At 38.6% G+C, this 18,312-nt stretch overlaps 1 protein-coding gene across 3 annotated transcripts in view; it reads left to right on the plus strand.

The window, feature by feature from the left end:
• Positions 1-18,312, plus strand: part of TOP1 (DNA topoisomerase I) — an 89,385-nt gene that overhangs the window by 26,318 nt on the left and 44,755 nt on the right. For all 3 annotated transcript variants that reach the window (XR_014832362.1, XM_021078395.2, XM_085003951.1), the window contains 2 exons: positions 5,062-5,164; positions 17,279-17,402. Coding sequence is in view for 1 of the 3 variants with exons in the window: in XM_021078395.2 (XP_020934054.2) it covers positions 5,062-5,164; positions 17,279-17,402 (227 nt within the window). In the remaining 2 variants the exon portion in view is untranslated. The remainder of the gene's footprint in view (positions 1-5,061; positions 5,165-17,278; positions 17,403-18,312) is intronic.

Here is an 18,312-nt window from a genome sequence, read left to right on the forward strand (position 1 = left end):
TTCCCCCTCTCTGGGATTTATGTAAACCATATGCACCTCTTCAGAGATGTTAAGAGGCAAAAATGTGTATTAGATTTGATGAAATCAGTACTGTGCAGAGCTGCAAAAACGAGGTGATTCGTAAAGCGTACTCCCTTGTGGAGAATGCACCCTTAGTAAGAGATAACTCTTACTCCTGTGTAAAGTGGGAATAATATTTATCATAAGTTGTAAGAAAATTGAATGACACAGTGTTTTTAAGTACTCTAGCATGATAGCACCTATATTAGTGCCCCTTTTCTCTTGCTTGCCAATGGCTATTTGGGTTCATATCATAATTACCTTATTGGATTATAACTCCTTGAGGGCAAAGTCTGTCTGATGAATCTTGAGCAGCATAATTTGGATTTAAGAACATATTTAAAATGATTGTAAATTGAGTTAGCTCTCAGAGTATAATTCTGCATCTAGTTGTAAAAGGTTGTTGGGTTTTGTTTGGTGTTTTTTTTTGTTTTTGTTTTTGTTTTTGTTTTTGTTTTTTTTGTTTTTTTGGGTGAACATTATCCATCAAGTCATTGTGTAAATGCTATCCAACAACTATTTCTGCCTTAGGCGGAAACACTGATACTTATCTCTTTTGTTTTTTGGAAGTCTCTACTTAAAATCTTTGTTAAACTTCAAGGAACACCTTAGATAATAATAATTAGGAGTTCCTATTATGGCTCAGTGGGTTACAGACCTTACTAGTATCTGAGAGAATGCGGGTTCAATCCCTGGTCTTGCTCATTGGGTTAAGGATCCAGCATTGCTGTGAGCTGTGGTGTGGGTTGCAGACATGGCTCGGATCTGGTGTTGTAGCTGTGGCATACCCCTAGCCTGGGAAATTCCATATGCCGAAGGTGGGGCCTAAAGAGCAAAAACAAACAAAACAAAACAATAATTAAATATATTGATTCCAGTTCTCTCTGTCTCTCTCTATTAATTTACTTATCTATCTTTAGGGAGTAACTCTTTTTAAGTTAAAAAGGAATTAGTTGTTAACCTCTTCTGTCTTCTCTACGCTGCCTTATTTTAGGGGTCTTCCTCCCATATCTTTGTCTTGAATTTTTGAAAGCTAGGATTTGAAGCACTTGTTATCAGGAGGTTATTAGGTGATCCACATTCGCAGTGAATGAGGTTTTCTGGTGATTTAATATGCTGTGGTTTGCACCTTTTCATTTCTAATCTTTCAGTCAAGTTCAACACATTTCTTTTTGCATTTAACAAGTACTTGAGATCCTTTCTCCAAAATGTTTAAACAATATCTATTCTTAGATTATTTCCCATTAAGGGGAAAGAGTATGTATTACAAGTAATCTTCAGGTCCATTAGTATGCTGTCTACAAACATTTTCACAGTGGGAGATATGGATCATTGTAATCTTATTGGCTTCACTTTTTCACTTACTGGCTTCTCTTCAGACCAACATCTTTAGATGTTCCAGTGTTACCTTATACACAGTATGACTTCAGATAGTTTCATCATTTCTTCAGTCTTTTTGTTCTCCTCATCTTTGTTCTGCATAGCTTTCCTTTGTCTTCTTGCGGGGCACCTTATTCTCCTAGTTACCTTGACCTAAAGTCATTGAATCTTTGATTCTTCCCCTGCATTTACTGATGACACCTACAGTGAGTTCGTGGAACTGGATTCTACTTCCATTTCTTCAAAATGCTTTTACATTTTCTCCTTTCTTAGCCCTTTTGCTATCACTTTTTTCTAGATTGCTTCAAAAACACTAGCTAGTTATTTTGCTTTTACCTTCTACCCACACTGCCCTTCAATTAATCTTCCTTAAGTTTGTCTTTTATTTTGTTCCTTTTCTGCCTGAAGTGGCTCCTTGTCATCCTGAGAGTAGGACACCCTGACTCTTGGGTTAATTTTATCTACCAGACTTTATCTTTTACTGCTCCTTAACACAAATCCTTTCTTGGATGAGGCTAGTCTTCTCCTTGCTGTACCTTATATAATAAGAAAAAAATAAGGAATGGGAAGGATGAAGCTTGGTGTTTAGCTTTTTTTTTTTTTCTTTTTCTTTTTTGGCCACCCTGCTGCATATGGCATTCCCAGGCCAGGGATCAAATCTGAGCTGGAGTTGCAACCTACGCCATAGCTACGGCACTGCACCAGGCTGGGGATTGAACCCATGTCCCTTCCACTTCAGAGATACTCTCGATGCAATTGTATCACAGTAGGAACTCCTCGACTTTTTATTATGAAAAGTCTTAAGCGTATTTAGGTAGAGAGTAGTATAATGAACTCTTACGTATCATCCTCTTGCTGATCTTGTTTTATCTATCCCTGCGCTACCCCAATTTTATCTTTTTGCCTGAGAGTATTTTTAAAGCTAATTCCAGACATCATTCACATAGAAGTACTTCCATATGCATCTTCAAAGGTTATTTATCTGTTTACCTAGTGGAGATCATCTCTATGGTGGTTTTCCTGTCAGTTGATAATTTAGTTTGTTTACATACTTTTTGGTGTTCAGGAGACTATTTTGTCTCTGTCACTTTTCTTCAGAAGTCCCAGCTTGCCTTGTGGAGCTATACTATAGCCATTCAGATATTTGAATAAGTTGTTGTATATGAGTATCTGTCACAGCATACCTAGCACAACTTGAGGATGTAGTAGACATGTAATAACTTCTTTCTGAATTAGGGACACTTGGGGTTCAGATCTTTGACTTACATATTATTTGCATTAGAGGAATTTTCAGCTAAGCTCTAAGTTTCTTATCAGACATTTTGGTTTTATGTTTTTGGGTTAGCAATTGCTTTAAAAGAATTGGGGACCTGACTTTAAAAATCAGGTTCGACGTTTTGTGACCTTAAAAATTGATGTTATTGGCAGACTAGTATTTAAAATTTACCTGGAACTAATTTCTTCCCTTCCCTTCCCACCCTACCCCTCCTCTTCCCTCCTCTCTACTTCCCATTTTTTTGTGTATGTTTTTAGGGCTGCACCTGTGGCATATGGAAGTTCCCCAGCTAGGGGTCGAATCAGAGTTGAAGCTGCCCACCTACGCCACAGCAGCAGCGTTGCTGGATCCAAACCTCATCCTAAAACCTACACCACAGCTCACAGCAACACCGGATCCTTAACCCACTGAGCAAGGCCAGGGATCAAACCCATGTCCTCATGGATACTAGTTGGTTTTGGTACCACTGAGCCATGACTGGAACTCCTTTTTCTTTATTTCTTATCCAAGTATAGTTGATGTACAATGTCATGTTAGTTTCAGGTGTTTAGTACTGTGAGTCAGTTATTTATATATGTGTGTGTGTGTGTGTGTATTCTTTTTCAGATTCTTTTCCTCTATAGGTTATTATAAAATATTGGGTATAGTTCTTTGTGCTTTACAGTAGGTCCTTGTTGGTTATCTATTTTATGTATAGTTGTGTGTGTAGGAGTTATCCCATCCTCCTAATTCCTTCCCCCTTTCCTCTTTGGTAACCATAAATTTGTTTTCTTTGAGTCTTTTTCTGTTTTGTAAATAAGTATCATTTGTATCATTTTTTTAAGATACCATATATAAGTGATGTGATTTTTGTCTTTCTCTCCCTGTCTTACTTCACTTTGATAATCTCTGGGTCCAGCCATATTACTGCAAATGGCATTTCATCCTTTTTTGTGGCTGACTGATAAATACACTTCATCTTCTTCATCTCTTCATCTGTCAAGGACATTTAGGTTTCCTCCATGTCTTAGCTATTGTAAGTAGTGCTCCAATGAGTATTGGAGTGCATAGATCGTTTCGAATTATAGTTTTCTCCTTATAGATGCCCAGGAGTGGGATTACAGGATCACATGGTAACTCTATTTTTAGTTTTTTAAGAAAATTCCATTCTGTATTCCATTGTGGCTGTACCAGTTTACATTCCCCCAACACTGTAGGAGGGTTCTTTTTTCTCCACACCCTCTCCAGCATATATTATTTGTAGATTTTCTGATGATGACCATTCTAACTGGAGCGAGGTGATTGATACTTTATTGTAGTTTTGATTTACTTTCTCTGATAATTAGCAGTGTGGAACATTTTTCATATGCTGGTTGGCTGCCTGTATGTCTTCTTTGGAGAAATGTCTGTAGCTCTTCTGCCTATTTTTGATTGGGTTATTGGGAGTTTTTTTGATGTTGAGCTGTATGAGCTGTTTGTATATTTTGGAAATTAAGCCCTGTTGAACACATCATTTCCAAATATTTTCTCCCATTCTGTAGGTTATCTTTGTGTTTTGTTTATGGTTTCTTTTGCTGTGCAGAAGCTTTTAAGTTTATTTAGGTCCCATTTGTTCATTTTTGTTTTTATTCCCAGTACTCTAGGAGACGTACCCAAAAAAATACTCCTGCAGTTTATGTTAAAGAGTGTCGTTTGCTTTTGTTTTCCTCTGGGGTTTTATAGTATCTGGTCTTACATTTAGGCCTTTAATCAATTTTGAGTTTGTTTTTGTATCTGGTGTTAGAGAATGTTCTAATTTCTTTCTTTTATAAGTACCTGTCCATTTTCCCCAGCACCACTTATTAAAGAGACGTCTTTTCTCTATTGTATATTCTTGCCTTCTTTGTCATAAGTTAATCGACCATAGATGCATGGGTTTATTCCTGGGCTTTCTGTCTTGTTCCATTAATCTATACGTCTGTTTTTTGGTGCCAGTACCATACTGTTTTGATTACTGTAGCTTTGTAGTATAGTTTGAAGTCAGGGAGCCTGATTTCTCCAGCTGCATTTTTCTTTCTCAAGTGGAATTACTTTCATTTTATCTCTTACTTGGTTTTCTTTGTCTTTAAATGTAGTGCTTTTTAGTGAATTAATATTGCTACTTTAATAAGTATACTGTACTTTGCAAAATATAAGCCTTGTAGCTTAAAAAAATTTTTTTTAATTATGAAAATGACTTATCTTGGGAAAAAAATTAGAAAGCAAGTTGAAGTATACACCCAGAAACTCAAGTTGCTCATAAATTTACCATCTTGACCAGCCTATCAAGGTAGGTGGGCGGGAGATAGTTTATGACTCCTTAACTGACTCATCTCTTATGGTTGCAGATTCTCATAAACACAAAGATAAACATAAAGATCGAGAACACCGGCACAAAGAACACAAGAAGGACAAGGAGAAGGACCGAGAAAAGTCCAAGCATAGCAACAGGTAAGAGTTGAGCCAACAAGTCCCTCATCATTCAGCAATGGGTTGACTGTGGCTTGGCTCACCTGGAATATGCCTTAACTTGAACCAAAGGCAAATAGCATGGATATTGAAGTAAGCGGAGGCTTTGATTCCAGAGTTGCTAAAAGGATGGCCTTGATAATTCAGCCTGTACCAGGGATGTCATTGTTCAGATCAGGATGTATAAAACAAGTATGGTGAATCGTTAACACATGATGGCATTTAATCATGTGTCCAGAGAGCTTGCTTTTATAAAAGGTGACTGAATTGCAGGCTTGATAGATACATATTTTTCTTCTTCCTGTACTTTAAAGGGTATAAATTTAAAAATTCTTAACTTAGGCTTCTATGGTCTGTGAGCCCTTGAAATCATGTGCAAAAGTTTGCTATAGAGATTTTCCTGGAAAGAACATTCCTAGCTTTTTTCAGTTTATTAGAGGGGTTCACCTCTCACAAAAGCCAGTGACTGCCAATATAAATGAAAAGCAGAGAGTTCCCTGGTGGCCTAGCAGGTTAAGAATCCAGCATTGTCATTGCTGTTGCATAGGTTTGTTTCCTGGCCCAGGAACTTCTGCATTCTGTGAGCATGACTAAATAAATAAATAAATAAAACTCAGTAGTGCCGCCCTCTAATATCTAAGAGTGATCAGAAAGGTGATTTTCTGTTCATTTTGCTTCCATTTTTTTTTTTTGTGTAGGACACAAATGGTTAAGCCTAAAGACTTAGGATATCTTTGAATATAGGACGACTTGTTGAAAATGAAGACTTACATTTTGAGTTAAAGACAGTTGTTGGTGAGAAAGCCGTATAGTATTCCCATAGTGGCTTACGTTTTATTAGAAGGGAACATAAAGTTCTGTCATTTATTGGAACAAATGCCTCTAGCTTAGAGTCTCTGAGAAGTACTTCATTAGGTTGGCTTATTGTTTGTACGTAAGTAAAGTGAGAATTGCTTTCTAAGTTTTTTTTTTTTTTTTTTTAAATGAATTGTTAAGTTTTTTTTATTTATTTACTTATTTTTGGCTTTTTAGGGCCGCACCTGTGGCATATGGAGGTCCCAGGCTAGGGGTCAAATCGAAGCTGTAGCTGCTGACCTACACCACAGCAACACCAGGTTCGAGCCACATCTGTGACCTACACCACAGCTCATGGCAATGCTGGATCCTTAACCCAGCGAGGCCAGGGATTGAACCTGTGTCCTCATGGATACTGGTCAGATTCATTTCCTCTGAGCCATGACGGGAACTCCCTAAAATATTTTTAATGAAGGTTTTAAATGAACAAGTCTTAATGAATCATTAAAATAACTCAAATAATTTAATTTCCTCTAGTGAGGATGTTTCTTTACGAATTATCTACCAGTCTTATGGTCTCCTCCCACACACACTCATTTCTTACTACTTGATTATCTAGTTTCCATTTTCATTAGTTTGGTGAATTTAATCTTAGTAGTTGAATCCAGTCTCAGTTCACATGCATCTTTTCTTCTCCAGTTTACAGATGTCAGCCTGTATTAATATCTACCAAAGTAGATTTGAGAGCAAAGAATATTGCCACAAATGAAGAAGTTCATTTCATAATGGTGAAAAGGGAGCAATTAATCAGGGGGACGTAAGAGTTATAAATATTTATATACTGATATAAGAGTATAAAGTGAAAACTGATAGAACTTCAAAGAGAAATAAGTAATTCATGTTTTTGGTTAGATTTGACTACCTCTTTCTCAATTGATGGGATAATCAGAGGGAAAATCATCAGGATGATCATAAGGATCATCGACTAACCTAATTTAATTGACATTTGTAGAATGTTACACTCAACAGCGAGATACATATGGAACATCTGCCAAGATAGACCATATTCATCTCCTTGTTCCACTTCAGACTGATTCTCTAACGGTCTTTGGCTCTCTTCTTCTACCTCTCTTGCCATTTACCTTTCTCATGTTCTATTTCTAGTCTCCCTGAACTTTTTAGCTCCTCAAACACAGCACATCTTCTGAATACTTCTAGGTTTTAAAATATGCTGTTGCTGATTCTGGAATATTCTGTTGCACTCTTAATAATGTTCTTTTAGTTGCAGCTTAGAGTTTGCTTCTTTCAGGTATCTTTCTGCCCACCGCCCTCATTTTAAGTGCCACTTCTATGTATTCTTTGGAACCTTGAATATATATCCCTGTTAACAGTAATTACCAAGTTGTGGTGCTGTAATCATTTCTTGTCTATGTAAAAAAAAAAAAAAAAAAATGTCCTTTTAGACTCTTGTGGTCCTTGGGAGCAATGTTAGGGTTGTTGTGTTCGTTTTACATCCTCAAGGCTTAGTATGGTACTTGGCAGATAGGTGGTACTTAGTAATATATGTATCAATGCGTGGCTGGCCTGTGGTTGCACCAGTTACCATCTTCTCTCTCCTTTTCACATATTCTCAATATTCTATAGGATAGTTCCCTTTGGCCATTACACATTGCAGACACTTGTTTGTGTGTGTTTGTGGTGAAATATGCATGACATACAGTTTGCCATTTTGAAGTGGCATTAAGTACATCCACCATATTGTACAGCCATCATCACTTTCTGTCTGCAAAATTTTCCATTCTTGATGCCTCATGTAAGTAGAATCTAAATATTTGGCCTTTTTTTGTCTGTCTCATTTCCCTTAGCATAATATTTCCAAGCTTTATCCATTTTGTTGAATATCAGAATTCCATTGTGTATAAATAAAAACTATAAAACAATAATATTTCATTGCATGTCTCCCAAATTTTAAAAAATTCATTCATCTGTTGATGGATAGCTGTTTATCTTGCTTGCCATGTTTATGATATGCTAGTTGATGTGAGGTGCCAGAAGAATATGAGGTAATCTTGACTGTGAATAACTTCATCATTTGAGGGAAATGCTTATAGATCAGATGAAGAAATACTAATTTTTATGTTACTTGAAATCTGTCCAAAAAGACTTTAAATTTTTTTATTTTTTAAATTTTTTGGTTGGGCCCACAGCATGTGGAAGTTCCCTGGCCAGGGATTGAACCTGAGCCACAGCAATGACAATGTGGAATCCTTAGCCACTAGGCTACCAGGAACTCCCAAAAAGTTAATATTTAAAACGTAGGCTTTTAAAAATGAATCTCCTCTTCTCTGGCATATCTTATACTTCACTAACCCTACTTTGCAATTGTGATGGGAGAAAAGATTAGGTAGAAATGGCATGAAAGCCTTTAGGACATAAATTTGGCCCTGTCCTGCTTTACCAAAATCTCCTTATTAAAAATAAATGATGTAATTTTGGCATTATTTTTCTTGGGAAGTCCACAGTGGTTTTTTTCCCCCTTTGTCTAGGAGAAGGCCTCCTTTCTGGTCTGTCTGTTCTGGTCTCATATGATCTTGACTAGATTACCCAACATTCCTCAGCTGAGCTTTCTCATCTTCCTTAGTTTCCTTGTGTTAATACAGGCTTCAGAGGGCACCCCGGGAGTCGATAAGGATTAAAGCTCTTTAGCTGTGAACTGCTCCACAAATGTGAGGAGATGATATTTTGTACATCTTTTAAAAGCATACTTTTTCAGGATTATAGCATAGGCAAATTTAGGAATATGCTCTATGTAATTTTGTGCCTTTTAATATTTTCTTCATTGCTAATCAGAATACTTGAGAAAATAATAGCCTGTTTGCCAAGAGGCTTTGGAAAAACCTGGCCTGAGTTTCTGTTTACACATGACTAAATCTAGCCCTGGCTCTCTAATTCACATGTGAGTAAGTTTAAGACAGTTTAACCAGATGATGTGTTGTAAGCGGACTTTTAAATACTTCCTGTTTTGACCTCTACTGACACACTACCTCTTTGCAACAAGCAAGTATATTGGTTATGGTCCAGTGAAATCCTGTACACTATGTTCCTTTTTAAGTAACTTCTGATCTTTTAGTTTTGAGTTTTTCTTCATTTTTCTTCTGTAGTACATTAAGGAAGTCTTGAGGATTGTTTTGTCACCTATGAAGCCCAGAGTAATTAAGAGTTAGCATGTTCTGTTTCAAAATGCTTCATTTTATTTTAATACTTTGCTTATCAACCCTGCCTAATTTTTTGGCCATTTATTATGAGGAAATAAGTTTTACACTAAATGCGTTTCTGTGTCCCTTCCTTCTCTGCTAGATTTCTAGTCATTTCTCATTAGGCTGCACTGAGAACCCAAATCCAGGAGGCCTCTTTCTACTGGATAGTAACATGTGCAGCACACCTGGAGTGTCAGAGAATGGGAAACCAGTCATTTTGAGATGAGATGGGGTTTAGACCTACTTCTCAAGAGATCCCATCTTATTTACATGCTTTCAATTTTTTTTCATTTTTTAAACAATTTTTTCTTTCTTTTTTTTTAGGGCCACACCTGTAGCATGTGGAAGTTCCCAGGCTAGGAGTTGAATCAGAGCTGCAGCCACCAGCCTATGCCATCGCCACAGCAATGCCAGATCCTGCACCACAGCTATGGCAAAACCAGATCCTTAACCCATTGCCCCACAGTAGGAACTCCTCTTTTTCCACTTTGGTTAAATGTTGATAGCAGAACTAGTCTGGTGAAGCTTTCAGGTTTGTTGGGGGAGAATTTAATGTAATTATGCAGATAAAAGCTCTTTGGAAACTAACATACTCAGTAATTGAGATGATGATTACCACAAAGCCTGGCAGAATATCACTCAGATTAACTGAAGCTATTGGTTTTGGTAGTTGAATCTAATGTATTAGTTACCTACTGATATCATTTAATTTGATGTACTAGTTTTCAGTGATATCTAGCCCTATTATAATGACCTAGCCTTTTTTTTTTTTTTTTTTTTAAAGATTTCATAGTGGAAAGGGTATTTGAGCTAGCCATGGAGAAAGATTTTTAAGATCTTGACAAGGAAAGTGATGGCTAGAAAGAGTAGCATTCCAGAGAGTGAGAAAAGCATAAACAAAATATGGAGGCATTATACTATACTTTGCTCTGGGAGAAATCCAGTTAGGTAGATGTCTGGGTTAACAGGATGAGTTAGAAAATGAGCCCCCTCCCCACAGTGGCTCAAGGTAAAACTGTTAAATAAAATTTCAAGAAGCTGGCACTTGATTCCAAAGGGAGCAAGAAGCCATTGAAAATAGTTGAGAAAGGAACTTCTCACAAGTGGAATGATGGATCTAAGAAAAAGGATTCCCCAGCTTGGATAATTGAGTGACTATCTTATTAATAGAGATAGAGAACTTAGGGTAAGAACAGGGGTTTAGGATATGTATTGGCTTTGACATCCTTAGGCACATCCCTTTGTACTCTCTAGACTGCAAAGGACTCTGACTTTTAAGATTCCATTCAACTCAGAAGTTTTAATAGTTCTTGTGATTTTGTTCAGTAACCAATAATGATAATGAGCATTAAGAAATTTCCATTTCTTAGAGCCTTTCAGAAACTAGCTGCTGTGTGTTCTTTTACAAGAGGCAACTTAGGAATTCACTTAGAATTTTTAATTTAACAAACTTCTTATTTTATTTTATTTTGGCTGCACCTGTGGCACGCAGAAGCTCTCAGGCCGAGGATTAAACCTATGTACAGTAGTGACAATGCCAGATCCTTAACCCACTGAGCCACCAGAGAACTCCAGCAAACATTATTTAAATTTTTTTTTTTTTTTTTGCTTTTTAGGGCTGCAGGTGCAGCATATAGAAGTTCCCAAGCTAGGGGTTGAATTGGAGCTTCAATTGTTGGCCTTTGCCACAGCCACAGGAATGCTGGATTCAAGCTGCATTTGCGACCAACACCACATCTCATGGCAACACCAGATCCCCAACCTACTGAGCAAGGCCAGGGATTGAACCTGTATCTTCATGGATACTAGTCGGATTTGTTTCCACTGCACCACAACAGGAACTCTCAAACATTAAACTTTGTCTGCTTTCCTTTGAAGGGCCATGGATTTTCTCCTTCCACAGCTTGTAAGCTTTCTAGGCTCTCCTATAGGAAAACTCTGTGACTCCCTGGGCTGCACCCTGCAGGGGTCTGCTGCCTTTGAGAAATGGGCAGAAAGTTGGAATTAGTTTGATCTCTTAATGGCTAGGTCCTATTCTCAGAAGATAAAGAGGCTCCTTTTACCCTTAGCAGTGTTTCATTTTTGCTTTGTTTGGGAAATAAGGTACCGAAGTGGGCATATTGAGTAGGAGCCAGATTGCCAGAGTTTTAAGTCCTAGTTGTGTTGCTCATTAGATGTATTTCCTTGGGCAAGTTATTTAACTTTTCTGCTATCTCAGTTGCCACATCTGTAAAATGAAGATAAAATCAAGGTACTTATCTCAAGAGTTTTGATATGGGGATTAAGTTGCATAGAAGAGTGTCTGGCCCTTAGTACTTTTCAAGTATTTGTTAAATGCTTTTCTTGGTGATAGAAGGTAGACCACTGTTTTTGTTTTCTTTAACAAATTTAAATGGTTTTCCATAATCAACATCTTAGCTTCCCAGAATTTCAGACACAGGTTTTTTTTTTTTTTTTTTTTCCCCCTAAAGAGGCAGCAAATGTCTTCATGGGGCAGAAGGAAAATATTTTTCCCTCCTGGCTTCCGACTTCCATCCTCTCTCCCACCCTTCTGCCTTGGTACCTTAGGGGAACCCAGGTCAGCCCTCTGTTGTCAGTTCAGCTCCAACAGGAGTCACAGACCAAAGCCTTTACCATCATTGCTTCAGAAATATTGTAGTTTACTTTTTTCCTTAGTGGAGTTTTAGCTAATTGAAGCATAAGACAGGCATGAACACTTGAGTAGCTGTATTTTGGCCTTCAGTGTATCCCAGACTAAACTCATTCTTAAAAGGTATTTGTTCTTCAGGTCGTCGGGTTCCTTCCTTATTAAGCCTTTTTTCTAGTTTATTTTTCTTATTTAGCGCCACTAACATTTCTTCAATATTGCAGTCACCTGTGCTGCTGCCCTTAACTGGCCAATATGGTAATCCTCATTTTGTGATTTGGATATATTGTGTCTATTGTCTATGGAGAAGTTGCAAGGTTAGTTTAAAGACATGGGTAATATCTCTTAAAACAGGTAGTCAACGTATGAACTTCTTTTCTGTGCTGATCAGAATTTCCATCATCTCACTGTCGTCAGTGGAAAAGGTGCTGCACTTTAAACCACTATGAAAGTCAAACCAGTTTTAAGTCTTTTGGAAAAAGAGGTACATGTTAGGAAATCCTGAATGATGATGAGTCAGCCTAACTGATCCCAGATTGGCTGTGTTTTCTACCACTGACCATATTCTGCTTCTAACTTCTATAGCACAGCCTTAGACATGCTTCTTTATCATAGGACTTTGACCCCTAGGCACATCTGTTCCTTACTTCAGGTAGATTCCTAGGAAAGACTGGCACTAGGGCTTGTTCTTTGGCAGGACTCTTATTGGTGTGAGGTTATGGACCACAGGGTAGGACTCTTGGTGCTCTGCTGTCTATTTCTGGAGACAGGGACAGGAATAGCACCTCACAAGTAGATAGGATGTTAGCATTGTGTTCAGAGACCTAATAGGGTCTCATAAACTCAAATTTTCTAGCAGTCCCCGGTGGAATGACTTGTACCACAAGACATTCCTTAACTCCGCATCATCTGAGCTTACTTACTATAAAAATCCAAATTTGCTCTCTTATGTCTTAGCAGTAGGGAGTAGAGGAGAGTGAGTTTCCTTTGGAAAGTCAAGTTGATAGTTTCATCTCATTCTGGTCTTTGTGATTAATTGTGGCCTGCAAAGGAGTTACAACTCTAGCAGGAGCTTTGAATTTCCTGAATTGACTTTTTTCTGGTTAGCTCGTGTAGTCTGGGTACTATCTCATTGCCATGTCGTTTGTTAACTTCTTTTCCCTGATCTCTGTTTGATGTGGTAATGAATAGCAAAGCTGAAAATTGGAGGCCTAGGTGTATACTTATGGTACCCATGCTGTGATTGCCAGAAGGCCAGAAAGCCAGTTTTCTAGGGAAACAGACTAATGTTCTAAGAGTTGCTTTCATTGAGAAAGAGGTTGAGGGGTAAAACATTAAAGGAGTAAGGAATATAGAATGTTCCTAAACTTAGGGTTTGGGTTCTTGTTTGTTTGTTTGCCTTTTCTAGGGCCGCTCCCGTGGCATATGGAGGTTCCCAGGCTAGGGGTCTAATCGAAGCTGTAGCTGCTGGCCTACGCCACAGCCACATCAACCTGGGATCCGAGCTGTGTCTGCCACCTGCACCACAGCTCACAGCAGTGCTGGATCCTTAACCCACTGAGCAAGGCCAGGGATCAAACCCGCAACCTCATGGTTCCTAGTTGGATTCGTTAACCACTGAGCCACGATGGGAACTCCTAAACTTAGGTTCTTGAATCAGCAGTTTAGAGTTTCATGGGAGGACAAAGTGAGAAATAGCTATCCCAAGGGTTTTCTTTCTTTCTTTCTTTTTTTTTTAAATCATTTCAGATATTCTTGGAATTCCTGTAGTGGCGCAGTGGTTAACGAATCTGACTAGGAACCATGAGGTTGAGGGTTCGATCCCTGCCTTTGCTCAGTGGGTTGGCGATCCCGCGTTTCCGTGAGCTGTGGTGTAGGTCACAGACGTGGCTCGGATCCTGTGTTGCTGTGGCTCTGGCATAGGCTTGCGGCTGCAGCTCTGATTGGACCCCTAGCCTGGGAACCTCCATATGCTGCGGGAGCGGCCCAAGAAATGGCAAAAAGACCAAAAAAAAAAAAAAAAAAAAAAAAAAATCATTTCAGATATTCTAGATCTCTATTCTAGAAAGTTTCTGCTTGATGGCAAAATAAAAATTTGACCTTATACATCAAATCTCATGCATTTGGCCATGCATTTGTCTCTCTCTCTCTTTTTTTTCCCGCTTTTTACGGCTGCACTAGTGGCATATGGAGGTTCCCAGGCTAGGGGTCTAATTGGAGCTGTTGCCGCCAGCTTATGCCAGAGCCACAGCAACGCCAGGTCCAAGCAATGTCTGCAGCTCATGGCAACACCAGATCCTTAACCCACTGAGTGAGGCCAGAGATCGAACCCGGAACCTCATGGTTCCTAGTTGGATTCATTTTCACTCTGTCACGACAGGAACTCCACATTTGTCTTTTAACATCAGGCTACCTTAGGTGGTAGATAGCAACTTCATGGAAATGTAATGGTATTGATTTAGTGGAAAGTGCTCTCAACTTGGAGATGGAAATACCGAGTTTAAATCCCAGCTTCCCTTCTTTCTAACATTGTAACTTTGAACAAGAATTGGACCAGGAGTTCCGTCTTGGTGCAGCAGAAGTGACTCCAACTAGGAACCATGAGGTTGCGGGTTCGATACCTGGCCTTGCTCATTAGGTTAAGGATCTGGCGTTGCCATGAGCTGTAGTGTAGGTTGCAGACGCAGCTCGGACCCCTCGTTGCTATGGCTATGGCCGGCAGATGTAGCTCCGATTAGACCTCTGGCCTGGGAACTGCCACATGCCGCTAGTGCAGCCCTAAAAAGTGGGGGAAAAAAAATTTTGGACCACTGGCTCCTCTGTTTCTCAGTCAATCTAAGGGGATAATAAAGCCTACTTCACAGGGGTGTTGTGAGGACTGAATTGTATGTGAAAGCACAGAGCTTAGATTTTTCTTTTCCCTTACTCTCAGGGGAAAAAGTACATCCATTCATTAATAATCTCAATGTAATTGTTCCACAGGTTTTTATTTGCAGGTGGAAGCTCCTATAGTTGACCATTAATTCTTCTTATAGTTAATGTTTAAAAACTAAAACTTCAGTGCTTGCATAATGGAATGGTAACCTCAGATATTTTGCTGGTAGCATCAAAACCATGGGCCTTCGATTTCATACATGTAGACCCCTGAAGAATCAGTTGCACTCTTGGCAATTTTGGTTTTTCACCATTCTAAAGCTAAAGATTAATGAAAACTGGAAGTAACAGTGTTAATGCAGTCAGTAGTCATTTTTATGCAAAGTAAAGGATAAATTTGTTTGTAAAATGCGTTCTGATAAAAAGATTACGCGAGCGCATTGAGCTGAGAATGATGTTATAATAATGCTGAGAATAAAAGGCAAGGTAGGAGAAGTTAGTCGTCATGTGCTTCCAGGCACACTAGAACTAAGCTTAGCCCTCTGGAGTTAAAAGGGTACATCTTAATAATGTAATGAGAGCAACATGGAGGAGGATATAAACCAACGAAAGAAGGCATTGTTTTATTTTCCATCTGTGATAGTTCTGGGTCTTCCCTAAATCTGTAGTCCTGTTTCTACTAGTCCCCCAGGTCTCCCAGCTGGATTTCATAGTGTTTCTGCTGGTTTATTTTCCAAACTCCTGTCTTGAGTTGGGGCTCCTTTCTGTGCCCAGAGATATGAGTTGCAGCAGGTGCTTTCCCGATCCAGGTTCTGTGGCTCTAATCTAATTGGTCATCATTTGTTTCTTCATTTTTGGCTTTTGATGTAGCCAAAATCCCTTTAGAATAGCTCATTGCTGGTAAGATGTATTTTTTTCTGGGTTGAAGGTGGTAAATGCGACATATGGAAAACAAAGTCTGTGATGGGAAAGGCAAGAGCCAATGCTGCCTATATGCCTGACTGTTCCTGTCAGCTGGGATTGCTGTCAGCTACTCTGTGTGTAGAGTGGACCCCCAATTCATAGCACTTGAATTCATGCTCCCTTTTGTTAACTTGCGGAATATATTGGTTACTTCAGTGAGCAAGATTCCTAAACTGTCTGCCCAGTGCACTGAAAAAAAAGAAGAAAAAAAAAAATCATCCAGTATTCTGTCCCCTTAAAATACAGCCTGTGATTTTTGCTCTTTAGTCTTGGTCTACATGCATGTTCTTCTGTAACTGCTGTCATTTAATATATTCCTTTTTTTTGTTTTTGGCATTCCTGCCGTGGTGTAGTTGGTTAAGAATCTAACTACAGCAACTGGGGTCACTGTGGAGGCGCAGGTTCCACCTCCGGCCCAGTGCAGTGGTTTAAAGGATCTGCTGTTGCTGCAGCTTTGTTGTGGGTCAAACCTGCATCTCAGATTCAGTCCCTGCCCCAGAATCTCCCATATGCCTTGGGTGTGGCCATAAAGATATACACACATTTGTTATGTGTATATATTCCTTTTATATATTTTCTTCTTTTTTTAATTTGTGTCAAACATTTTCCATGTGTATTTGTAGGACTCATTGATTATAGAATAATAGCTACATAATGATAATTGTGATATGTAACTTTGATATATCACAGTTTCCCCCTCTTGTTAGTTACTAAGGCTGTATCTGGTTTCTTAGTGGTTTTTTGTTGTTTGTTCTTGTTTGTTTTTTTGTCATGGAAAGCATCAAAATGAACATCTTTCTGTAATGTTTTTCCCAGAGAGAAATCTCCAGGAGCTAGATCCCAGTGTATGAACATGTTAATGGCTTTTGTTTTGTAATGTCACGTTTTCCAGAGGAGCAGTGCCTTTTTACAGTGCTACCAGTATGCCTTCAAACTCCTTTGAAAGCAAAGGTTTAAACGTTTAGCACGGTACATTCCCTTGTTTTTAGATGAGTTTTTTCTCATTGTGAGGAAAGGACCAGGCAAGATTATAAGCTCCATCTAGAAGTGACTAGCTTTTCCAGGTTAAAACTGGCAGGAAACATCAACTCTGTTGGGCTGCTCACTGCACAAAGCCCTGGCATGGCTTTGTGATATGTCTTTAAACCTGGCACTGAGCCAACAAATGATTTTTGGTGAACTGTTTTTACCTTCTCACATCAGATGTGAATGCTCAAGTTGGAACTTTCATTATGGTTTTCTGCCGGTGGAATATTGTGAAAGTACAGTGGGTTTGCTGTTTAGTCTTAGTCCTGTAAAAAAAAATGTCTTGGTATGTTTAGAATGATTATGTTTCTCTACTGATTCCTTTGCTCCTTCAAAAAAATAAAAACATTAAGTAAGATAAAGTCTGATGTAGCCATGAACCTCAACTCAAACCTTCTGTCAGGACAGTTTTTACTTGAAGTGTTCTAAGCTTCTGTGGTTCATTGTTATCTCAGGGTATCTTGTGAGTTAATTTTATGAAATGAAACCTGTGGTCCTTACTCTGGGCTAACTGTTGCATCTTATTTTTCACAGTGAACATAAAGATTCTGAAAAGAAACACAAAGAGAAGGAGAAAACCAAACACAAAGATGGAAGTTCAGAAAAGCATAAAGACAAACACAAAGACAGAGATAAGGAAAAACGAAAGGAAGAAAAGGTACAGAACTTTGTAGTGGGGAAGGAGGAGGTGTGGGATGTACTTTTCATTTAGTTTATCTTTAAAAGCAGGTAATGGTAGTACCTTCATTGCATAGTAAGATACTCTGGCCTTTGAATGAAAAGGTCTCTGTCAGGAGACGTTAGAGCCAACCATAGTCTTAAACTGGAAGACTTAAAACCAAAGTCCTTTACCACTGTATTTCACAGCACCAAATCTATCCATATCATTACCTTACTTTACATAGCAGCTGGATGAGTTGAAGGGTGTAGGGTTTCTGGAAGAGTCAGTTTTCTTTCATGGGGAAATAATTCTATTTTGGAGAGAGGGCTTAATGCCACATTGGTCCTCTGTTGAATGAAAGTTCTTTTTGAGAGAAAATTTAATGTTGCCGGTGCCTTTTGTGGTTTTGGGGTCCGCTATAACCAGCACAAGCCTGCTTAAATTAGTTAGGCTTATCTGGCTGTGAATGAGTACTGTGCATAGAACTTTTTAAAAAAGTTTTTATTTTAGTTTCTGAAAAAGTAATGCTGGTTGGACTTGGTAAATTCAAACAATATAAAAATAGGGAATAATAGTGAAAAATACACCTCCCTTTCACCCTTGACTCAGTCCTCTATCTTGCCCATTCTGGAGTTAGCCACTTGACTGGGTTTTTTTTTTTTTTATTCTTTCATCAATACTCTATGTATGTGCATGCGTGCAAGAGAGAAGATTTTTGAAGGACCTAAAGTATCTGGAAAATTGAAGGAAGGCAAATGCGAATATACTTTGCCTAAATCAGAGAAGATGGGATGTAAAGTATTCCTTTTTGTTTTGCTTTGGTTTTTGATTTCCTGGCTGTACTGCCAAGAGAAAATCCCTGAGAGATGGAGTGTATTTATTGAGGGAAGGGGACCTACCATCATTT

This window comes from Sus scrofa, chromosome 17 (genome assembly GCF_054392235.1).
Source record: "Sus scrofa isolate SSC_HxYL_T2T_F1_AM1 chromosome 17, Sscrofa_HxYL_maternal_Yorkshire_Landrace_v2.0, whole genome shotgun sequence".
NCBI lineage: Eukaryota > Metazoa > Chordata > Mammalia > Artiodactyla > Suidae > Sus > Sus scrofa.